Source organism: Loxodonta africana, chromosome 5, assembly GCF_030014295.1.
Source record: "Loxodonta africana isolate mLoxAfr1 chromosome 5, mLoxAfr1.hap2, whole genome shotgun sequence".
NCBI lineage: Eukaryota > Metazoa > Chordata > Mammalia > Proboscidea > Elephantidae > Loxodonta > Loxodonta africana.
This window is the reverse complement of record NC_087346.1, coordinates 22922109-22947747: the sequence shown is the minus strand read 5'-3', so window position 1 is coordinate 22947747 and position 25639 is coordinate 22922109. Positions and strand designations below refer to the sequence as shown.

The window sequence follows — 25639 nt, the reverse complement described above, 5'->3', positions numbered from 1 at the left end:
TAGTGCTAGTGTTCAGCACGTGACCCCAGGGAGGTAAGAATAGTATGGACAAGGATGATACTGGTAGAAATGGAGAGGAAGTGAGAAGTATAAGAGATACTATGAAGGGAGATGAGCTTAGTGATAGATTATCTTGTAGTGGTGGAGGTAGAGGGAGGAAGAATAAACAAAAAAATAACAGTAAGCTTGGAGTCTTTGTAATAGAAAAAAAAATACATAAAACAAAACTCGTGGGAATGTCAGAGAAAGTCTGTAGGGCCAACTCTTTTGAAGATAAAGATAAGGAGTTGAGTTTTTGAGTTTGGAGTGAATTCGGAATGAACGAAATATACCTAAGTGAAGGTATTCTACTGTCAGGTAAAGATGTGAAGCTATCAGGAGAAGAGTGGTCAGAATTTTACATGTAGACCTGTTTATCTTGTTTGTATCTTCGTAAAGTTATACTGGACGCACACATTTTACTCTTAGAACTTAATATTGTGGCATAGAATTTTGACATGTTTTGTAGTGTTAATAACCACATTCTTAGTAATTGGATAACATCAAATGATTTTACTGAAGTTTAACCATTCTAACCTTGATGACTATATTTTACTCTTAGAAATGATGCTTATGGCATAGATATTGTTGACAGGGCAAGAGGCAGAGAAGGGCAGATAAAAAGGTAAAAGAATGACTACCACAAAAACCAAGAAAGAAGTTTTAAGAAGAAAGTAGTGGTAAAAGCATGTTGTCTGTTAGTATTAGAGAAAAATCAGCCTGAGAGAAGGCAATTAGGTTGTGCTACTCGTTGATGAGTACTTTTATAGAGTGATAGGGAGAGAACGTGACTAAAATGACTTGTGAATAAATCACCGCTGAGGAAGTGATGGACACTAATTTAGGTTTCCTTTCTCATCTGCCCAACCCTCACTCCCATGATTAACGGAAAGATGAAGAAATTGAGATGATTGCTCCAGGGTTAATAATTAAGGGAGCTGTTTTTACTCGTGTATGTGTTTGTTAATCTGAGGGGTAGATCCGAGCATGTGGATGGATGGAAGAAGGCTGGGAGACATGGGAAGCAATCAAAAGTTGATGAGGCTGTTCTTGAACTACCAAAGAAAGGTTAAATAACATTGAGAACAGGTATAATGGCCTGCGCGTGCGCGTGCACACACACACGTGCATATGTGTATATATTTGTAAAAATGTAAATGAGACATTGCTGGCTAATTCAGCATTTTCACACGTGCAATTCAATGAGGCCAACTTTCCAGTTATATCAACCACGTGCAACCATCACCAATACCGCTGCCGAATTTTTCAGCACTGTTGTTACTGTTAGGTCCCATCAAGTTGATTCTGATTCATAGCGACCCCATAGAACAGAGAAGTACTACTCATAGGGTTTTCTAGGCTGTAATCTTTATAGGAGCAGATCACCAGGCCTTTCTCACATGGACCCAGTGGTTGGCTTTAAACCCACAGCCTTTCAATTAGCAGGCAAGCACTTAACTGTTAATGCCACCAGAGCACCTTTCATCACTGTAAACATGTTTTAATGAAAATCTTAGGAAATTATTAAACCTTATAGAAATTGTTGTTGTTAGGTGCCGTCAAGTCAGTTCCAACTCGTAGCGACCCCAGGTACAACCGAATGAAATACTGCCCTGTCCTGTACCATCTACACAGTCGTTGCTATGCTTGAGCCCATTGTTGCAGCCATTGTGTCAGTCCATCTCGTTAAGGATCTTCCTCTTTTTCTCTGACCTTCTACTTTACCAAGCATGATGTCCTTCTCAGGGACTGATACCTCCTGATAACATGTCCAAAGTACATGAGACGAAGTCTTGCCATCCTCTCTTCTAAGGAGCATTCTGGCTGCACTTCCTCCAAGACAGATTTGTTCCTTGTTTTGGCAGCCCATGGTATACTCAATATTCTTCACCAACACCATAATTCAAAGGCATGAGTTCTTCTTCGGTCTTTCTTGTTCATTGTCCAGCTTTCATGTGCATATGAGTCAATCAAAAATTCATGGCTTGGGACACAGGTGCACCTTAGTACTCAAAGTGACATCTTTGTTTTTTAACAATTTAAAGAGGTCTTTTGCAGGAGATTTTGCCCAATGCAATATGTTGTTTGACTTCCTGACTGCTGCTTCTGTGGGTGTCAATTGTGGACCCAGGTAAAATGAAATCCTTGACAACTTCAGTCTTTTCTGCATTTTATCATGATGTTGCTTATTGGTCCAGTTGTGAGAATTTTTGTTTTCTTTGTGTTGAGGTATAATCTATACTGAAGACTGTAGTCTTTGATCTTCATCAGTAAGTGCTTCAAGTCTTCTTCGCTTTCAGCAAGCAGCATTGTGCCATCTGCATATCACAGGTTGTTAATGAGTCTTCCTTCAATCCTGATGCAGCGTTCTTTCGCATATAGTCCAGCTTCTTGGATTATTTGCCCAGCATACAGATTGAATGAATGTGGTGAAAGGATACAACCCTGATGCTGCACAGCTTTTCTGATTTTAAACTGCACAGTACCCCCTCGTTCTGTTCAAATGACTGCCTCTTGTTCTATGTACAGGTTCCTCATGACCACAATTAAGTGTTCTGGTATTCCCATTCTTCACAATAATTTGTTAGGATCCACATAGCTGAATGCCTTTGCATAGTCAGTAAAACACAGGTAAACATCTTTCTGATATTCTCTGCTTTTAGCCAAGATCCATCTGCTATCAGTAATGATATCCTTCATTCCGTTTCCTCTTCTGAATCTGGCTTGAATTTCTGGAATTTTTCTGTTGATGTACTGCTGCAAACTTTTTTGAATTATCTTCAGCAAAATTTTACTTGAGTGTGATATTAATGATGTTGTTTGATAATCTTCAGGGTCATTTCTATTACCAAGGCCATATTTTCCAACTACCGATCCTTCTTTGTTTCCAAATTTCACATTCTAATCACCAGTAATTATCAATACATAGTGATTGCATGTTTGATCAATTTCATACTACAGAAGTTGGTAAAATTCTTCAATTTGCTCATCTTCGGCATTAGCGGTTGGTACATAAATATGAATTACAGTCATATTAACTGGTCTTCCTTGTTGGTGTATGGATATTACTCTTTCACTGACAGAGTTGTACTTCAAGATAGATCTTGAAATGTTCTTTTTGACAATGAATGTGATGCCCTTCCTTCTCATTTTGTCATTCCCTGCATAGTAGACCATATGATTGTCTGATTCAGAATGGTCAATAGCAGTCCATTTCAGCTCACTAATTTCTAGGATATTGATCTTCAAGCATTTGATTTTTGACAACTTCCTAGATTCATGTTTTGTAACTTCCAGGTTCCAGTTACTAATGGATGTTCAGAGCTGTTTCTTCTCTTTTTGAGTTGTGCAACATCAGCAAATGAAGGTCCCGAAAGCTGTACTCCATCTTTGACATTAGGGATGTTTCTCCTTTGAGGAGGCACCTCTTAGCCAATCATATTTTGAGTGCCGTCCAACCTGAGGGCCTTATTTCTCCACACTATATCAGACAACATTTGTTGTTCTTCATAAGGTTTTCACTGTTGTTTCAGAAGTAGATCCTCTAGCCCTTCTTTCCAGCCTGTCTTAGTCTGGAAGCTGTGCTGAAACCTGTCCACCATGGGTAACCTTCCTGGCATTTGAAATACCGGTGGCATATCTTCCAGCGTCACAGCAACATGCAAACCACCACAGTATGACAAACTGACAGACAAGTGTTGGATGTAGAATTTAGATACTATTAAATGGGATGATTCATTATATGCTTAGTTTGGAAAAATGAAATTTTCTGTAACAATTTTTGGATATAATAAAGGGAAAATATAAATAGTAGAAGAGTATATAGTTAAAAAACAAGAAGAGATGGTTAAAACTAAAATAGGAGCCCCGGTGGCGCAGTGGTTAAGTTCTCTGCTGGTAATTGCAACGTCAGCAGTTTGAATTCACCATCCACTTTGTGGGAGAAAGATGTGACAATCTTTTAATTTTAAAAATATATAGTTTACAAAGAACCTTTTGAATATAGTTTGGAATTTAGACATAGGGTTTATGACTAACATTATGTTGCCTATGCAATTTAAAATGTCTTTTTTTATATGCTTCAACCATTTATGTCAACCAGTACTCCTCCCTTAAAAAAAAAAAAAAACTCAAACAAAATAGTTACTTTTTTAGTAGGTAATAAGGATATTCAGTTCTTCAGTAAATACTTAATAGACACTTCCTATGTGCTGGGCACTGTGCTACAGCACTGGGGAAACTAGGTGTCTTAGTCATCGTGCTGCTATAACAGAAATACCACAAGTGGACTGCATTAACAAAGAGAAATTTATTCTCTCGCAGTCTAGTAGACTGCAAGTCCAAATTCAGGGTGTCAGCAACAGGGGAAGCCTTTCTGTGTTGTCCGTGGAGGAAGGTCCGTGTCATCAATCTTCCCCTGGTTGAGGAGCTTCTCAGGAGCAGAGACCCCGGGTCCCAAGAACGCACTCTGCTCCTGGTGCTGTTTTCTTGTTGGTATGAGGTCCCCAACTCTCTGGTTGCTTTCCTTTCCTTTTATCTCTTGTAAGATAAAAGGTGATGCAGGCAACACCTTTACATTGGATCATAGTATAGGTGTTACAATCCCACCCTATTCCTCTTTAACGTAAAATTACTATCACAAAATGGAGAACAGTCACACAATACTGGGAATCATGGCCCAGGCAAATTGATACACACATTTTTTGGGGGGATATAATTCAATCCATGACACTGGGAATATGGCAACTGCTCGGTCCTGAGGCAATTTTTAGCCTTATAGGGGAGTTAGATCAGCAAATAGGTAATTACAGTCCAAGAAATGTTACAGTAGGGCAGAATAGAATTCCATGAGCACATGTAGAAGGATCTGGGAGGGTTGGGGCCTGAAGGATGAGTGAGTTAAACAGGCAAAGAAGCACATGAAAAAACATCACAGGCAATAGGGAAACTGAAAAATAGTATATTATGGCTGGAGTGAGTTATTTGAGGTGGGGATTAATTAGACTAAAGAGGTAACCAGGGGCCAGGTGTTAAGATTTGGCTTTTACACAGGGGCTATAATGTGATTGGAGGAGGATAAGACTGGAGGCAGGAGACAAGTTAGAAGGCTCTTAAAACAATTCAGACGAGGTGATCATCCACTGGGTTGATACTAGTGGGGAAGGAGAGAAGTGGATGGGTTCCAGATATACTAAGGAGATTGAATCTACAAGATTTATTGAGTGCTTAGATGTGGAGTGCGCAAGGAGGGTGAGTCAAGAGTGAAAAAGAATTTCAAATTTGAGCAGTGGTCATACTGAATCAGAGAACCTTGGAGAAAAGAGGCTAGGAGGAGGTGCTGCAGTCACATTTGAACTTAGCTTTAGGTGCTGAGGGACACCTTAGTGGAGATAGCCTCAGAAGAGTGATTTGGCAGTCATCTGGTTATTGAAAAGATGTGCTCGAGTTTTCTTCTAAAGCGTTTAGTGAATTCATTTTCTGAAGTTTGGGTACATTGTATATGGCTGATTGCCTTTTTCTTACTCTTAACCTATCTTATTTCCGTTTTATTGAGGGGCATTTATTTTGGCGCAAGGTGGTGGGGGGAGGAAAGGAAAAGGACCAGCTGGGTTGTTTTCAGAAGTGCTTAAACAGTGGAAAACATCAAAGTGACTTGTAGTATAGATCATGTATTGTTTTGGTAATAATTTTAGCTTTCTTATAAAATGCTATGTGATAATATAATGGCCAGATGGTAGATGTAATGGGAGCAAATACATACTTTATCATTTTGTTATTATGGCTCATTAGTCTAAAAACTTAGTTTTGTTATTAGAGCTTGTCATTCTAAAAATTGATACAATATAGGGCAGTCCCATAGACATTTTAGGTGTATCAACATTTCCGTAGATGATCGTTGTTTCATTTGCTGGAACAGTTGTCAGATGTGTTTGGAAAGGTATAGTTGATGTTAGGAAGGTATCTTGCAAGAAGTCAACTGTATCCTCAGGTGTTGTTTAAGTTTTTCTTGTTTATGTTAATTTTTCCCTCTCAGAGTTAAAGTAAAATCAGAATCTCAAGACCCCACATCTTCATGGAGATCACTTATTCCAGTCATAAAGGTCAATGTGAGCACAGTAAGTATATTCTGCCACAATTAATGTTTAGTGGATTAATAACATAGAATTTTTATTTGAGGGATTTATTTTTACAAATGTAATTTTCACCTAGGAAAAGAAAGTAATTTTATGGAGTTATTTTGGTTCCTATTTTCCATAATGTGCAAAAGCATTATTTTAACACCAGTATAGCTTTTTAACATAAATTTATTAGACCTTAAAGGCTATTTATTCACAAGTGTTTAAATTTTTTAAGCACTGGTCTAACTTGACCAGTAAAATAATTTAAATAGCATATAGTGCTAAAGTGGACTCATGTAGTTGATACTTGAAAATATTTGTTCTTAAGTCAGCTAAGGAGAAGAAACATGGCCAGAATAGCATGATATAATATTTCTTTTATCTATTCTTTAGGGGCGTTTGGCCTTTGGAAATCATTACCAACCTCAAACTCTATGCATCAACTTTGATGATGCATTCTTAACTTATACTACGAAACCACCTTCAAGTCATCTTGACCAGTTTATGCATATTGTAAAAGGAAAACTTGAAAATGTTCGAGTCATGCTTGTTCCTAGTCCAAGATATGTTGGTCTTCAAAATGATGAGTAAGAAAGCCTTATAAAAAAATAACATAACTTTTTTATATCTAATATAGTTACCAACTAGAACCTTTAGCATCCTGTTCATTTCTTTGGTACAAATTGTGCAATAATTAGGTTTTCTGTCTATAAAAGCAATTAATTATGTAGACCTACTTTATAGGATAAATGGATATGTTATCAATTAATAACATTTCATTTTAAATATTTTCCTGTATTATTCTCACTATAATTTTAGTAACCTTTTCTCTTCCTACTCAGTGTGTTTGGGAAACTTATTTTGGATAATTAAGTCCTGATGTTTGTGTGTTAGAAAAAAAGACAATACACATTAAACCAAACTAAACCAAACCAAACCCATTGCCATCGAGTTGATGCTAACTCATAGTGACCCTATAGGACAGAGTAGAACTGCCCCACAGAGTTTCCAAGGAGTGCCTAATACACATTACAGGTGGTTTTTTGTTTCCAGAAGGTATGAGTAATTAGTAAATTTAAGAAATTCATTTTAGTGGAATTCCATTTTGAGTTAGTGAAAAATTCAAAATTGAATTAAAATTACTTTTGGAAATTACTCATGTTAGGATGGTACAGTTTTGAGATCCAGTTGGCATTTCTTTAAGTTCCAAAATGTTAGTTTCTGCCCTAGCTTTCCAGATTTTCTTGACTGAAGTAGCTGCTTGCATGTATGAATGATGCACACTAGACACACACTCAGTGTGGTGGGATACTTACACACTAGCGAACTGGGACCCTGAGGAAACAGCATATAATATAACTCCCGACTGACTCCAGGCCACATGTTCACAGGTGAAATGATGGGTTCTCAAATATTGACATTATTCTCATCTCTTTCCTTTTTTGTGAAAGAGACTGTATGGTTGGATTTGTGTAATTTAAGTACTTACCTGGTGAGTGTCCATTATAATGTTTTAGCTTTTATCTTTGCATATAGGCAATGTAAAGTCTTATGAGGTTCTAAGAAGAATGACTATTCCTTTTTAGTCCGCACTCTTGCTGGCCTGGTATTAGATTCTGCAGAGATTGGCTGGACGATGGAGAGGAGGATTTTTTTCCACTTGAGTACCATGGTGGCTGTGATCCTCACTTTCCAGGATCATGGACATTGCTAAGCATCTTCTGGGCTGTGGGTTGTACGCACAATTCTACATTTGTGGGTAAAAGTTATTATACTAAACATATCTGGATTAAAAATAAATTACTAGAACAAGATTAAAAACTGTTCTGCTTTTAATAATTTGTGTCAAAGGCTAGAGAATTTTATTTTGTGCTCTTCAGAATAAGTGTGGAGAGTAACTCTTATGAAATTAAGCATAACCTTGTGATTTAAAACAGATTTAGAAGAAGACTGCTGAATTCATATATGCTTTTTTTTATTATTATTATTTAACCATTATATATAATGGAGCCCTGGTGGCATAGTGATTAAGAGATTGGCTGATCTCCAAAAGGTCAGTAGTTTGAATCCACCAGCTACTCCTTAGAATCCACACGGGGCAGTTCTACTCTGTCCTGTAGGGTCACTATAAGTTGGAATTGACTCAACAGCAGTGGGTTTGGGTTTTTTTTTGGTTTATTATATATAATTATCTAATTATTGAGAATTAAGTTTATTTTGATATGGAATAGGATATTGTAGTGGATGACAAAAACAATTTGCTAAATCAAAGCAGATAAAGATGAATGGTTTTGTGAAGTTAATTGATGGTATAGAAACATTGATTCCAGAGTTTAAGTTCAAATGTTTTCCTTTAAATTTATTTCAAGTTGGTCAACTAAATATTCTGGAAGCAGGCATTATGAAGTTGTTAAAGATTAAAATGGCTTAACATTTTTTCTTACTTAATGTTTCTGAATTATTATAGTTTATTTTACCGGCAGACAAAATACTTTTTAGTTAGAGGTTTTTTAGTCCAATTTTAATTTTATTATTGCAATGAAGACTATGATTATTGTGTTCCAATATCACTATCCTTCTATTGTACTTACTTAAACTTTGTTTTAAATTGATTTCTCTCATTCAAAATAAAATGAAAAATTAAAAACAAAACAAAACTTTTTTTTTTTTTGCCCTCAAACTAAGAAAAAAATTTCAGTGCCATTTTATTTATATCCAATAAATTACAATTATATAACAGTTGATGTGAAAGATGTTGTCTTTCAAGTTGCTGCTGTTGATATGTGTTTTAGTATTTTTCATTTTTATTTTGCTCTATTACTATCATTAACTAGGATGATGAACATTTTTATATTCTAGAGATGTATTTAGTTTGCCTTTTTCTCCTTCTTTTTATAGGCCACCAAGGTTAATGGGAGAAGGTTTTGTGGTGATGCAGTCAAATGATGTTGACATCTACTACTACATGGATGAGCCAGGTATTACTGTGTTTTGAAGGATATTTCATAGCTACAATTCTGATTTGGCTTTGAAATGTTGATGTCTAATAATAAATATACTTACCTAAGATATAAATAAGCATCAATAAATGGTAAATAAGAGTGCTTGCCTAAAAAATTTCTGTTGTTTCTCAAAAGTTGAACATAACTTTTAGTATTTCTAGACTTAAATAGAACAATATAGTAATCTTTCATTCGAATTCCATTTTCACAGAAATACCTCAAAAATTGAGAATGCCAATGACCATGAGTGAAAACCCTTAGAAACCAAAAAACTAAACCCAGTGCCGTCAAGTCGATTCCGACTCCTAGTGACCCTACAGGACAGAGTAGAACTGCCCCATAGAGTTTCTGAGGAGCGCCTGGCGGATTTGAACTGCTGACGCTTTGGTTAGCAGCCGTAGCACTTAACCACTACGCCACCAGGGTTTCCAGAAAACCCTTAGAGAATGTGATTATAGTTAAGGTAGCTCATTTTAGCCTAGGAAAAAACAAAACACAGTATGTTAGATTTGAGGCTTAAAATTCAAAGAGTGAAATGCAGCTAGTTACAGTGCTTCACAGGTAGCTTCAATATTATTAAAGTATCTAAGCACTGGATTATTAGTCCACTTTTTCTACTTCTGATCTTTTTATTCCATGCCCAGAAAAAAAAAAAAAAAAACACAAAACTTGAATTTATATCCTTATATGTTAATTCGCTGAGTCGGAACCGACTCGATGGCACTGGGTATGGGTATGTTAATTATAATGCAGCAGCTATGTGGGTTATACATTTTTTAAGCTATCCAAAGCAGTTCTCAAACTGTGGTGTATGAATTCCTAGGGGTTGCTGTGACCTCTCAGGCGGTTTGTGAGGTCAAAACTATTTTCATAATAAAACTGGGATGTTATTTGCCTTTTTCATCATGTTGACATTTGCACTGATGTTGTAAAAACAATGGTAGATAGAACTGCTTGTGCTTTGGCACAAATCAAGACAGTGGTTCCAGACTATGCTAGCAGTTATTGTATTTTTCACAGCTGCATACTCACAGCATAACAAAAAAAGTCAGTTTTACTTAACAATATCCTTGATTAAGCAGTAAAAATTATTAATTTTATCGGATCTTGACACCTGAGTAAAATCATATTGATATTTGGTGTAACAAAATGGGAAGTACATGTAAAGGACTTATGCTGCATACCAAAACATGCTGTTGTCCTGAGGAAAAGCGGTTGTGTGATTGAGAGGCAAGCTGAAGTATTTGCTTTATTCGTATTAACACCATTTTTGCTTAAAAGAGCAGCTAACAGAGAAATGATGGTTTTGAGCTTTCAGATGAAAATTACAATTTTGGAAAACCTGTATCTGCCCCTGTGAGCTTAACAGCTTCTTGATAATTTACACTTTTCTGTTGAGATCATTGGTGATATTAACAAATGTGATTTTTAAAAATATTTTACAGTTAAATTTGTCAAGATTTGAAAAAATCTGGGTAACTCTGAACCAGTATTTTCCAAATGAGCAGTACATGATGTTATAAAACCATACTTGGATAAAAATATATTCAAAGTGAAAGAGTGACCAATAGATTCAAATGTAACAGTGTGGAAAGTTCAGTCATAATGGTTTCAAGATTCACATTACTACTAACCTTTAAGGAAATACCACTTGTTGAATTTTGACGTAGTATCAAAGAACATTCCGAATTATCTGAAAAGGCTGTTAAAATTAAACCCATAAACCAAACCTGTTGCTGTCAAGTCTATTCTGACTTATAGTGACCCTCTAGGACAGAATAGAACTTTACAGAAGCAGACTGCCACATCTTTCTCCCTTGGAGTGGCTGGTGGGTTCAAACTGCTGCCCTTTCAGTTAGCAGTTGAGCGCTTTAACCACCATGCCTAGTTTGTATGAGACCAGATTTTTTCCAAACACTTCAACAGATTGAATACAGAAGCAGGTGTGAGAATCTACCCATTTTCTATTAAGCTAGACTTTAAAGGGATTTGCCAAAATGTAAAACAATGTCAAACTTTTTGCTAAGTATTTTTATTTTGTTTTAGGAAATACGGTTATTTTTTGTTAGAAGTTTGCTATGTCAACATGTAATGGGCTTATTATTGTTATTTTAAAAAACAATTAGTATGTATTTTTTTTAAATTCCTGAATTTTGGTTTTGAATACAGAAAAAAATTTTGATAGATGTAATCCACATAAACAAAAACTTTTCGGAATCCCTAATAACATTTATGTGTGTAAAGAATTCTTGATACCAAAAAGTTTGAGAACTATTGATCTAAGAAAACTTTTTAATGATTGTTTTAAGTAATTGTCTTTATGTGTGTATTCTGCAATTATAGGACTTGTTCCAGAAGAAACAGAAGAAAATATAGAAGGAGAAATGAGCAGTGAGGATTGCAAATTACAAGACTTGCCTCCATGTTGGGGACTTGATATTGTTTGTGGTAAAGGAACAGATTTCAACTATGGACCATGGGCTGACAGGCAGAGGTACTTAAGTAAATTATATTTTTAATAGATCTTTCAAATGTATTGAGATAATATTTTTATTGAACTCTAGTTTGTTTTTATAAACTATTTTATTATGGCATTGTAAGATTACTACTAAACATTTTGATCCAAACAATAACTTGCTTGTAGAGGTATTATAACTGAATGTGTGTTCTTATCCTATTAGCTGATCAAAAGTAGACGGAGGTCACACCACCAGCTGCAAGGGAAACAAAGTGAAAATTTGTTGTTTGCACAAACAAAGAGCAACGTGGGCCTAGGAGCCAAAAGACTACGTGCTCTGTGCCCCAGGGGAGCTTGGAGTTTTATATCCTCTGGTCCCCAAGGCGGGGGGGGGGTCTGGCACCCCAAATCCGACACCCGGTTCCCTCCCATGTCCATATTTGGAGGTCCAGGTGCTGAGTCATTTAGCAAAGGAAGGGACCCTTTGCTTTTCAAATGGGCTTAGATACAGCTGTGTGCTGGAGAACATCTTCCTCTCTGGTGAAGTGCAGGTCTGGGATCAAGTTTGGGACCAAGGCTCTTCAGATCCTGCAGGTGCGCCAAGATCTCAGTTTGTGCATGTGCGGGATTTTGGCTCCAAATTCAAACCACGGTTAGGCCCCGCAGTGTGGTTAGGCCAAACCGCAGTTAGAAGCTGCGGCTTGGTGGGCTGCGGTGTGTGTGGGGTGGGGGGAGGTGGGGAAGGACTGCAGCGAAGTGGGGGAAGCCATGGCGGCGGCTTTAATATTGGGAGAAGTAATTTTGCAAACTCACTGAAATGATGGCAAATGAGCAGCTTATTTTTTTTATTTCTTTGTTTTGTATTTAATCCACAATGTTTATGTATTGACTCCTAGACTGTGCTAGTCGGAGCCCTGGTGGTGTAGTTGTTAAGAGCTCAGCTGCTGACCAAAAGGTCAGCAGTTTGAATCCACCAGTCACTCCTTGGAAACCCTCTGGGGCAGTTCTACTCTGTCCCTATAGGATCACTATGAGCCAGAATCGGTTTAATGGCAGTGGGTTTGTTTTTTGTTTTTTTGGTATATGCCAGGGATTGTTGGAGGAATGAGAATTCAGAGATAAAAGACATACAGTTTAGCTCTAAAACTAAAACCCACTCCCTTCGAATTGATTCTGAGTCATAGTGGCTCTGGAGGACACAGTAGACTGCCCCATAGGGTTTCCAAGGCTGTAATCTTTACAGAAGCAGACTGCCCCATCTTTCTCCCACAGAGTGGCTAGTGGATTCAAACTGCAGACTTTTCGGTTCATAGCCCGAGTGCAAGCAAAAGAGTTTTGCTATAATAGAGGTAAAGAGTCTTTATGTCTATAAAGAACTTAGACACTGACTCTTGATGTACTGATTTTTCTTATACTTCACAGTTTTAAAAAATGTAACCTGACATTAGAAGAATTATAATCTTTATCAAGTACTGTATTCTATTAATCCTAGTATCTCAAGTGTATAGAAATACTTGGCATATTAAATAGCTGTACGGTAAATGAATAACTAAGCTTGTTATTTTAGTAACTCTTGCAATACACTAATAACATACTTAACTAGGTTTTAGGTTAGGTTATTAATCTTGAAAGTAAACAAAGATTAAATTTTCAGGTTGCAAGCAAATACTTTTCATGGTACTGGATTTTCATTTTCCTTCTACAGTAACATTTTTCCACAGTAAACCATGCTTTATTTACTATGTGGCAGTTGAAAATGAAGACTTTTTATATTTCATTAACTAACAAAACGAAATCTATTTCAACTCTATTCCAAAATGTCAAGAAAATCTCTCTTTTTTTGTGATGGTTATATTTGAGAGGAAAAAATTTAAATAATGCTTTAATACAGACACATGAAGTATTTTTACATTTCTAGCACTTGAGAAAAGTGTGATTCTTAAACTAAATTTAAATTTATTATGTTTCAAAAAGTAGTATGGTATATTTACATGAAAACCCAAATTAAAATTTTTATATAGTCATATTCAATTTGGGCATGGTCTTTGTATTATGTAGAGAAATGACACTTAACATGAAAGAGAAATTTGCCTTACCAGCCTTGCTTTACCGTCGCCAGGAGGGAGCAGCAATATATCTCTTAACCTGGACTTAACAAAACCATCCCGGTTTATTAAAATAAAATAAATTTATTTTCACATGTATTTAGTTTACTAATGTAATATTTGCCTTCTCACTTAGATGTACAAATGACAAATGGTGCATTTCCTCCATGTAGCCATTTCCTTTTCCCCTTCCCCATAGTGAATTTCTTCACAAATACGAACCATAGTCAGAAATGAATGTAAGTCAAGTCAGTTTTCTAAGCCTCCCTCTATTAAAGGAAGAAATATTGTTGTTTTGCTGTTGGATCGTTCGCTATCAGCATTGTTAATTGGTCTCTGATGTGACATGACAGACCTTTTAGCTTATTGATTTTGATGTCAGTTCTTTCACTTTTACATGATTTTGTGAATCCTTAATATATTATTCAGTATTTTTCTTCATGGTATTTTTCTTTTTAAGAATTTTCATGGTAGTTTTGAAATGCAGACTGTATTAGAATTGAACTTAATCCTTAAATGATAAAGCAGACAGTCCTGAAGTTGTCTGGTGTTTTATTGCTTTCACTTACGTGCTTTTGTTTATATTTTCATGTTTGATCCTCAAAACCTAGTGAGATACACAGTATGGCTGTAGTTATTTCCTATATCTGCGAGAAAGTGGAGGTACAGAGAGTTTCTGCGATTTGGACCAGGTAGTGACGAAGCTACAGCATTTAGAGCTGAGATCCTAACCAGCCCCTCAAGTCCACTGCTCCTTCCATTATATCCTGCTATCCACCTTATAGTTCATGATCATCTAACAGTCACACTGGAGCCTTTGTCCTTAATATTCTTAATTTTTAGGTTTTTGGGTCTTAGCCAAAACATTTGCAGGACTTTATTTTCCTTTCATACATTTTGATTTAATGATGACAAGTTAGAGTGTTTGCTGGCTTAGTGCAAATTTTGCTCTCTTTATCTGATGTTTTCTAGTCTTATATGTTCCACACAGCATTTCCTGTCACTGATTATTTTTTTCTCAGTCCTTGGTTTTTAAAAGCCACAAACTGGCACCTTCTCTGAGTGCATGAATAGCAACGAACTTATGTTGGCTCACATAAATGACTCTGAATTGAGCATTTCTTGAATTCTTTGATCTTTGTCAAATGAGAGAAGAGGCAAATACATTAGAACCTTAGCCTGAAAACACTTATTTACTCTTCAGAAATCTTTTGCTCCTTAGCCTCTTACTGATACAATATTTATTTAAAATAAAATTATTATTTAATTAGTAGAAAAAACAGGCACTTTTTCCGTGTCTCACTCATTGCCAAGTCTTCTCCATTGTGCTGTCATTTAATCCTCAGAGCCACCCTATGAAACAGGCTATGCTATTCCTGTTTTACAGATGAGGAAACAGGTCAAGTTTTCTCAGAAAGATTAACTTGTCCAGGGTAGAATGATGATTCTAATTAAACCGTCCTCCTTCACTTGTTGCTTTAACACTTGGACAATTGACAGACTTGTATATTTCTCACAGTACACTTCAATAGTGCAAATTTAGTCCTACCTGTGTGTCATTTAATGATAGTGTAACTTTTAAGTGCTCAAAGCACATGCATCTCTGAAGTATAAAACACTGGAGAAAACAATCTTTTATTCAACCAAAAGGATAGAGATTATAGTAGGTGTTATTGCTTTTAAATTTTTTTGTGTTTCTTGCCTAATTGTCAGATGAGATAACTATGATAATATAAAAAAAGAATACTGATTTTGGGCACTTATCAGAGGTACTTTTGTTTGAATAACGTGTCATTATTCCTTCTGCTTCCTTACATAGAGATTGTTTGTGGAAGTTTTTCTTTCCACCTGATTATCAAGTTCTGAAAGTTTCTGAAACTGCACAGCCTGGGAGACCAAGACAGATCCTTGCTTTTGAACTACGGATGAATATTATTGCAGATGCTACAATTGACTTACTGTTTACTAAAAATAGGGTAATTATTGAAATAATACAGTAGAAAATACTATATTAAATAAAATACTATATTAAAATGTGAACATTATTTTCCAGGGTGTTTTTTCATGACTAGTGTATACTTAGCTTCATTTCTGTGAGTGCTTTTCAGCTCCCAAAATAATTGTATGTATGTTATTTTCATCAAATGCCATATAATGGGAAGAAATTAGTAATAATAGTCCTTTATGCTATATTCTGGTTCATTTTCTCCTTTATACCTGGCCAAATTGTTTTAATTTTTGGTATAAATTTGAACTTTTGTTCTTAGGTGCTTTTAATACGTAGTTGATATCATTGATATTTTTATTTTCTATGTGATAATAACTGAAAAGTAAACATGACAGCACTATAATCATAATGAATGTTTTATATGAATTAACTTTTTGTTTTGGTAGGAAACAAATGCTATACATGTAAATGTAGGAGCTGGCTCATATTTAGAAATTAATATTCCAATGACAGTTGAGAAAAATGGTAAGCCACAATTATTTTTGTTTTAAGTGATTGGTAGAAAAATAAAATACAGTTTATTAATCCATGTGGACTAACATTAAGGGGATTTTTTTCAATTTTTTATTATATTTTGATGTGCCTTTAGTTACTAAAAATAAACATTACGTAACTAAAATATTTGAACACCTAGAGACAAGCAGTATTTCTAATCAAGCTAGGTCTTATAATTCAGTGCTTTCATTATACTCTATACATTGCTTTTGTAGGACTGAGCATAATTTGCTTAATGAATGTTTTTCTTGTTAGGCTGTTGCCCCATGAGAGCAGGTGCTGTGTCTTTCTTTTTCACTGATATATCCCCTGGCACATGTACATGGGCAGTAATTGACTACATGACTAATAGGCCTTGTTTTGGATTATACCGTTAATAGATTTTTGTCAGGGAGTAAGTTGGGTGCTTTGAACAGCATAACTTTAAGAAAGTAGAATATTTCACATTTCAAATATTAAATAATGCCGATAGATATTGCTGTTAGGTGCCGTCGTGTCGGTTCCAACTCACAGCAACCCTGTGCGCAGCAGAACGATACACTGCCTGTTCCTGCGCCATCCTCACAATTGTTTTCCTTAAGCCCATTGGTGAAGCCACTATGTCAGTCCATCTCGTTCAGGTTCTTCCTCTTTTTCGCTGACGCTCTGCTTTACCAAGCATGATGTCCTTCCAGAGACAGATCCCTCCTGACAACATGTCCAAATTATGTGAGACACAGCCTTGCCATCCTTGCTTCCAAGGAGCATTCTGGTTGTACTTATTCCAAGACAGAGTCGTTCATCTTTTGGCAGTCCATGGTATATTCAATATTCTTCTTCGTCAGCATCACAATTTAAAGACATCAATTCTTCTTTGGTCTTTCTTATTCATTGTCCGGCTTTCACATGCATATGAGGTGATTGAAAACACCATGGCTTGGGTCAGGGGCACCTAAAGTCCTCAGGGTGACATCTTTGATTTTTAAGACTTTAAAGAGATCTCTTGCAGCCGATTTGCCCAATGCAGTGCATCTTTTGGTTTCTTGACTGCTGCTTCCAGGGGTGTTGATTGTTGATCCAAATAAAATGAAATCCTTGACAACCTCAATCTTCTCTGTTTATCATGATGTTGCTCATTGGTCCAGTTATGAGGATTTTTGTTTTCTTTATGTTGTAGTGTAATCCATACTGAAGACTGTGGTATTTGATCTTCATTAGTGAGTGCTTCAAGTCCTCTTCACTTTCAGCAAGCAAGGTTGTGTCATCTACATAACGCAGGTTGTTAATGATTCTTACTCCAATCCTGATGCCCCATTTTTCTTCATATAGTCCAGCTTCTCCGATTATTTCCTCAACATACAGATTGAATTTAAACCATGTTATGTTTGAATGACTGCCTCTTCATCCATGTACAGATTCCTCATGAGCACAGTTAAATGTTCCAGAATTCCCATTCTCCACAGTGTTACCCATAATTTGTTTTGATCCACACAGTCAAATGCCTTAGCATAGTCAGCAAAACACAGGTAAAGATCTTTCTGGTATTCTCTGCTTTCAGCCAGGATCCATCTGACATCAGCAATGATATCCTTGGTTCCACGTCGTCTTTTAAATTCGGCTTGAATTTCTGGAAGTTCCCTGTCGATATACTGCTGCAGCTGCTTTTGACTGATGTTCAGCAAAAGTTTGCACGTGATATTAATCATATTGTTTGATAATTTCCACATTTGATTGGATCACTTTTCTGGGAACAGGCATAAATATGAATCTCTTCAAGTCGGTGGGCCAGGTAGCTGTCTTCTAAATTTCTCAGCATAGACAAGTGAGCACTTCCAGCGCTGCATTGATTTGTTGAAGCATCTCAACTGGTATTCTGTCAATTCTTGGAGCCTTGTTTTTTTGCCAATGCCTTCAGTGCAGGTTGAACTTCTTCCTTAAGTACCATTGGTTCCTGATCATATGTTACCTCCTGAAATGATTGAATGTCGACCAATTCTTTTTGGTGTAGTGACTCTGTGTATTTCTTCCATTTTCTTTTGATGCTTCCTGCATCATTTAATATTTTTGTAGCATCCTTCAGTATTGCAACTCGAGGCTTGAATTTTTTCTTCAGTTCTTTCAGCTTGAGAAATGCTGAGTGTGTCCTTCCCTTTTGGTTTTCTATCTCCAGGTCTCTGTACATGTCATCATAATACTCTGGTTTGTCTTCTCGAGCCACCCTCTGAAATCTTCTGTTCAGCTCTTTTACTTCATCATTTTTTCCTTTTGCTTTAGCTGGCATGTTTCATGGTCTCTTCAGGCATCCATTTAGGTCTTTTGTTTCTTTCCTGTCTTTTTAATGATCTCTTTCTTTCTTCATGTATGATGTCCTTGATGTCATTCCACAACTCATCTGGTCTTAGGTCATTAGCGTTCAACATGTCAAATCTGTTCTTGAGATGGTCTCTAAATTCGGTTGGTATAATTTTTTTTATATACTCCAGGTCAAACTTTAGCTTTTGTGGACTTGTTCTAATTTTGTTCAGTTAACTTGAACTTACATATGAGTAATTGATGGTCTAATCTGCAGTCAGCCCCTGGCCGCCTTCTGACTGATGATGTTGAGCTTTTCCATCATCTCTTTTCATGGATGTAGTTGATTTGATTCCTGTGTATTCTATCTGGTGAGATCCATGTGTATAGTTGCCATTTATGTTGGTGAAAAAATGTATTTGCAATGAAGTTGTTGGTCTTGCAAAATTCAGTCATGCAATCTCCAACATTGTTTCTGTCACCAAAGCGATATTTTCCAACTACTGCTTCTTCTACTTTGTTTCCAACTTTCTCATTCCAATTAGCAGTTATTATCAATGCCTCTTGATTGCACGTCTGATCAATTTCGGACTCCAGGAGATGGTAAAAATCTTCAATTTCTTCATCTTTGGCCTTAGTGGTTGGTGCGTAAATTTGAATAATAGCCATAGTAACTGGTCTTCCTTGTAGGTTTATGTATATTATCCTATCACTGACAGTGTTGTACTTCAGGATAGATCTTGAAATGTTTTTTTGAGGATGAGTACAATGCCATTCCTCTTCAAGCTGTCATTACCAGCGTAGTAGACTATATGATTGTCCAATTCAAAATGGCCAGTACCAGTCTATTTCAGTTCATTAATGCCTTTTTTTTTAATGCCTAGGATATTGATCTTTATGTGTTCCATTTCATTTTTGATGATTCGCAGTTTTCCTTGATTCATACTTTGTACATTCCAGGTTCTATTTATTGATGTTTGCAGCTGTTTCTTCATGTTTTGAGTCATGCCACATCAGCAGGTGAAGGTCCTGGAGGCTTGACTCCATCCACATCATTAAGGTCCACTCTACTTTGAAGTGGCAGCTCTTCACCACTTGTCTTTTGAGTGCCTTCCAACCTGAGGGGCTCACCTTCCAGTTCTATATCAGACAGTGTTCTGCTGCTATTCATAAGGTTTTCACTGGCTAATTCTTTTCAGAAGTAGACCCCTGGATCCTTCTTCCTAGTGTGCCTTAGTCTGGAAGCTCAGCTGAAACCTGTCTGCCGTGGGTGACCTGATGGTATTTGAATACCAGTGGCATAGCTTCCAGCATCATAGCAACACACAAGCCCCCACAGTATGACAAACTGACAGACTGATAGCTATGAAAATATAGTTGTGTTTAAATTGTGGTAATCTAAATTGTCAATGATTTAATTTTACATGGATCCACAATCAACACCCATGGAAGCAGTAGTCAAGAAATCAAATGATGCATTAAAACCAACCAAACCAAACCCTGTGCCGTTGAGTCGATTCTGACTCATAGCGCCCCTATAGGACAGAGTAGAACTGCTCCATAGAGTTTCCAAGGAGCGCCAGGCAGATTCGAACTGCCGACCTTTTGGTTAGCAGCCGTACCACTTAACTACTATGCCTCTGCTGCAAAAGACCTCTTTAAAGTGTAAAAAAGCAAAGATGTCACTTTAAGGACTATGGTACGCCTCACTCAAGCCATGGTGTTTTCAGACTCCTCGTATTCACATGAAAGCTGGACTATGAATAAAGAAAACCAAAGAAGAATTGATGCTTTTGAATTATGGTATTGATGAAAAATATTGAATATATCAGGAGAATGAACAAACCTGTTTTGGAAGAAGTACAGCCAGAATGCTCCTTAGAAGCAAGGATGGCAAGACTTTGTCTCACATACTTTGGATACGTTATCGGGGGAACCAGTCCCTAGAGAAGGATATCATGCTTGGTAAAGCAGAGAGTCAGTGAAAAAGAGGAAGACCCTCAATGAGATGGAGTGGCACAGTGGTTGCAACAGTGGACTCAAGCATGGGCACAATTGTGAGGATGACGCAGGACCGGGCAGTGTTTCGTTCTGTTGTATATAGGGTTGCCGTGAGTTGAAACAACTATCTTAAGTTCATTATGCATTTGAAATTTGAGCACTGATACCAGTTAATCAATAACACAATTAATTCTTTCTGTTAAATTTATCAAATTTTTATATAGCCATTTTCATTTTGCTTTCTACTCTCATCTCTTATTACATGTTTGAGAGAAGTTAAGGTGAAATTCTGCTTTTCTTACTTTCTTGAGAGGAAAGGAGATGGCAACTCATTGCTGATTGGCAATGATACTATTGCTAAGTGTGTTTAGATTTTATATAATTGTTAGTTATCTTTCCTTGGTGTTGTCACTTCTTTTGGTTCTACTTAGAAAAAGAAAGCAGGCATAGGAGTTGACTAGGCTTAGTAGCTACATAGATGATCGAGTGAAAATATGACTGAGAATAACAGAGTACATCTTTTCCCTTAACTTTGAGGCTGTTTTAGTGAAGAACTGAAGCTCATTTTAGCTAGTTTTAAAAGAAAAATATTAATAAGTCTTGAAGGAGATGCTTGAGAATTTCTGGGACTGGTTGATTAAGAGTAGACTGTAGGAAAGAAGCATTCTTTAGAACAGTTTTAGTTATGGGTGTATCATGGGAGAAACAAACAGTCCTGGTTGCATAAAATTGAGAATAATTCACTTAATGAAACCCTTTCATTTTTTTTTAACCTAGTGATACACGTAAGAAATCATATTTATGTGGTACTCTGGGGTAAAGAGGTCACCTGAGGGCTAAGGGGATCATTAACTCAAGCAAAGATCGGTTACAAATTTGTGACAAGTACCACAGGAGGCTTGTGGAATTCTGAATAAATTAAGGGTTTAAGGAGCACCCAGTCACATTTTGTAAGGGTTAGGTAGTTTTTAAGATGACTGTTTGAAAAGCCAAAGGGAAAAATGGACTTAGTCTTTTTCTAGAGATCTAGGTGTTCATAAGACAATGCTCAGAATAGGATGCACATTGAACTAACAGCATAATAATGATCTCTGATTAGTGATCATAATAGGGCACCCCATCAGGAAAGGAAATGTGATGCTCTCAGTTTTCTGCTTTTGCTCAGATTAGGACTGTGTTGTTTAGAAAACTGCTATTGCGTAAGGAGTAGTTGGAAATGATGAAAATGTGTGCCTTATAGTGAGTGGAAGAAGAGAAAATATGAGAGCTGTCTTAAATAGTTGAAAAGTGTCATTTAGAGAATGTAGTTCTGCATTGGAAAGCAAAATCAGGACAGATGGATAGACAATATGGGGCTATGGAACAGCAAGCTTCCTGCCACTGGGTGTATTTAGCTAGTGACTGATCACCATTTTTCAGGAATTCTTTCTTTGGGTGGGGGTAGGAGCTGGTTTAATTTCAAAGATTTTTAATTGTATACTTGTTTTTAGGTTCTGAATTTTTGTATTTTCTTTTATTAGGTTACACCCCTGCAATTAAAGGACAACTCTTACATGTTGATGCCACTACCAGCATGCAATACCGGACGCTTTTAGAAGCAGAAATGTTAGCAGTAAGTCTAGAGTATATTGATGATATGCATTCATGCATGAAATACAGATTTGTTTCTAACTTTTTAATATAAAATTTAAATGAGGAGAGTCCTTCAGTGATTCATCTTCTTATTCAAGGATGACAATGTGCTCTTGGTCCTATCTTGAGAAGAGGTATGGATTCCCAGTGCTATGGACTTCCTTTGGCATTTCTCTGTTGCTCTTCTAGTAAGGGGAGGGGACAAATATGAAAAGTTGTTAGAATATTCCTTTTAAACTTTATTATATGGATGGACTAAATCCCTCCTAAGTTTTAAATAAGGTAATTTTTTACCATATGTTTTCTTGCCCTATTTGATTCCTTTCTCAAGGCTTAAATAATGTAATTCATTGTGCTTTTAACTTGATGAATAACATAAAAGGAAAAAAAAAAATATTATCAATACCCTGGATTACTCCATAGTAGAAAAAGAAACAATGTGGAAATGCCTGTGATTAAAATTGAAGATTGGAGACTCATTAATCAGGCAGATTATTATTATTTTTTTTATCAGAGGCAACAACAATAATAACAAAAGCCACCATGCAGAATGATGGTTATTCAGAGAGGATACTTTTGTATAAGATGGTACCATAAAATGGTCTCAGCATCACGTGCCGTATATATATATATATATATATATATATATATATATATATGTTCTTATTAGGTGTCATTGAGTCAGTTCCAACTCAGCGACCCCATGTGCAACAGAACAAAACACTGCCCAGTCCTGCACCATCCTCAGAATCATTGTTATGCTTAAGCCCATTGTTGCAGCCACTATGTCAATCTATCTCATCGAGGGTCTTCCTCTTTTTCACTATGAAAATTTCACACTTCCAAGAATATATTTATTAAACTGGAGTATTCAGCATTTTAATGAATTCCTGAGCTGTTGCTGATAGTTGTTGGCAGTTCCTGGGGAGGAAGCTTTTGCTTTTCAGAAATGCCAACCTTTGGCAGGTGGAATATGCCACAAAGCACCATGTCAGATCTTTGACTGTTGTTCTGTCAGTGGGAACCCCAGGAGGCACTGGTGGCCAAAATTCTGTGGGACAATGTGCATTTGACTCCATCCTACCTCATCCTGAGCCTCTCACTTAATAGATGAGGCTTAAGGAAGAATTGGGGATGTTGGCTATTACTCCATTAAATTAACTGGAGTGAATTTGCAAAACTGTAGCCTGATTAATGTAATTAGTGTCACTAAATTGTACACTTGAAAAATTTTGAATTGCGTTATATATATTTTTACGCAACGATAAAAAAAAAAAAAAGGCCTGTAGCCTGATTTCTTGTTTTTAAAGTTTTTTTGACCACATTGTGACTTAGTATTTCAGGGAGCTAGATGTGACCACAAATACTGACCTTTAGCCACAGCAGGATTAAAAAACTGAAAGGGACATTCTGTTCAGCTCTGTAGGAAAATAAGTTTTAATTAGTCACCAGTGTGTGATTTAATTTCTAAGGCTGTTCTTACACTGTGACATTTTAAACTCTAATGTTTTTATTTAACATTTGGTTTGTAGTTCCACATCATTGCCAGTTACCCCCGAGTATGGAACATGCCACAGACATGGCAGTGTGAACTAGAGGTCTATAAAGCCACCTACCACTTCATCTTTGCACAGAAGAACTTCTTTACAGGTAGTTTACTAATAAATGTAAATATAATGGAAATTGATCACAGTAAACTTGTTTGCATTCAGTAAGTTTTCCTTTTAAATTTAACATAGGAATATGATGACACTATTTATACTTTCTTACTTTTACGCTTCATTTTGGAACAAGAATATCAATGGGAAATTTAAAATATGGGCATTTTGTGTTCTGTTCTAATCCAGACAAGGAAAATATGATCTAAAATTGAGCTTAGAAGTAAATGAGATAACTCAGGCTGGTGCTTTGTATCAGCCTAATGGGAGAAAGATGGAAAGGTAAACCAGTTTCTTTACTGGTTCCAGAAGTAGCATCAATATATCTTCATTATTTTGTTTAATTTTGTAATCCCGAAACAGTATATTCTAATAGCCAAATATTTTTGTATTTGGAATCCCTGCTTACTAGTTCCTGTTAGCATGGATAATAGTCTCGGTGCTCTCACTAGTTCAAAAAAATCTTTATTTTTATTGTGCTTTAAGTGAAGGTTTACAAATCAAATCAGTCTCTCATACAAAAATTTATATACACCTTGCTATATACTCCTAATTGCTCTCCCCCAATGAGACAGCACACTCCTTGCCTCCACGCACTCTTTTCGTGTTCATTCTGCCTGCTTCTGACCCCCTCTGCCCTCTCATCTTCCCTCCAGACAGGAGATGCCAACATAGTTTCACGTATCTACTTGATCCAAGAAGCTCATTTTTCACCGGTATCTTTTGTCTACCCTGTAGTCTAGCCCAATTCCTGTCTGAAGAGTTAGCTTTAGGAATGGTTCCTGTCTTGGGCTAACAGAAGGTCTGGGGACCATGACCGCCAGGGTCCTTCTGGTCTCAGTCAGACCATTAAGTCTGCTCTCTTTACGAGAATTTGGGGTCTGCATCCCACTGCTCTCCTGCTCCCTCAGGAGTTCTCTGTTGTGTTCCCTGTCAGGGCAGTCATCAGTTGCAGCCGGGCACCATCTAGTTCTTCTGGTCTCAGGCTGATGTAGTCTCTGGTTTATGTGACCCATTCAGTCTCTTGGGCTTATAATTACCTTGTGTCTTTGGTGTTCTTCATTCTCCTTTGCTCCATTTGGGTTGAGACCAATTGATGCTGCTTGATAGCACTTAAGACCCCAGAAGCCACTCTCCAAAGTGGGATGCAGAATGTTTTCTTAATAGATTTTTGTGCCAATTGACTTAGATGTCCCCTGAAACTATGGTTCCCAAACCCCTGCCCCTGCTACGCTGGCCTTCGGAGCGTTTGGTTTATTCAGGAAACTTCTTTGCTTCTGGTCTAGTCCAGCTGTGCTGACTTCTCCTGCATTGTGTGTTGTCTTTCCCTTCCCCTAAAATAGTTCTTATCTACTATCTAATTAGTGAATACTCCTCTCCCTCCCTTCGCCCTCTCGTAACCATCAAAGAATATTTTCTTCTCTGTTTAAACTATTTCTTGAGTTGTTATAATAGTGGTCTGATAAAATATTTGTCCTTTTGCAACTGACTAATTTCATTCAGCATAAGGCCTTCTAGATTCCTCCATGTTACGAAACGTTTCACAGATTAATCACTGTTCTTTATCGGTGCATAGTATTCCATTGTGTGAGTATACCATAATTTATTTATCCATTCATCCGTTGGTGGGCACATCGGTTGCTTCCATCTTTTTGCTATTGTAAACAGTGCTGCAGTGAATAAGGGTGTATATGTATTTCTCTGTGTAAAGGCTCTTATTTCTCTAGGGTATATTCCAATGAGTGGGATCGCTGAATCGTATGGTAGTTCTATTTCTAGCTTTTTAAGGAAGCGCCAAGTTGATATCCAACGTGGTTGTACCATTTTACGTTCCCACCAGCAGTGTATAAG

General features: G+C 36.8%; 1 protein-coding gene across 14 annotated transcripts in view; it reads left to right on the top strand.

The window, feature by feature from the left end:
- The window catches only part of BLTP1 (bridge-like lipid transfer protein family member 1), a 237137-nt gene that overhangs the window by 52656 nt on the left and 158842 nt on the right, over window positions 1-25639 (top strand). For 10 of the 14 annotated variants that reach the window (XM_064285385.1, XM_064285382.1, XM_064285392.1 and 7 more), the window contains 8 exons: window positions 6074-6155; window positions 6552-6745; window positions 9057-9136; window positions 11504-11654; window positions 15543-15699; window positions 16118-16196; window positions 22019-22110; window positions 23663-23780. In XM_064285385.1, the coding sequence (XP_064141455.1) occupies window positions 6074-6155; window positions 6552-6745; window positions 9057-9136; window positions 11504-11654; window positions 15543-15699; window positions 16118-16196; window positions 22019-22110; window positions 23663-23780 (953 nt within the window). Of the gene's footprint in view, window positions 1-6073; window positions 6156-6551; window positions 6746-7750; window positions 7918-9056; window positions 9137-11503; window positions 11655-15542; window positions 15700-16117; window positions 16197-17459; window positions 17484-20019; window positions 20609-22018; window positions 22111-23662; window positions 23781-25639 lie in introns of those variants that run through there. The other 4 variants (XM_064285387.1, XM_064285388.1, XM_064285390.1 and 1 more) reach the window with 4 other exon arrangements.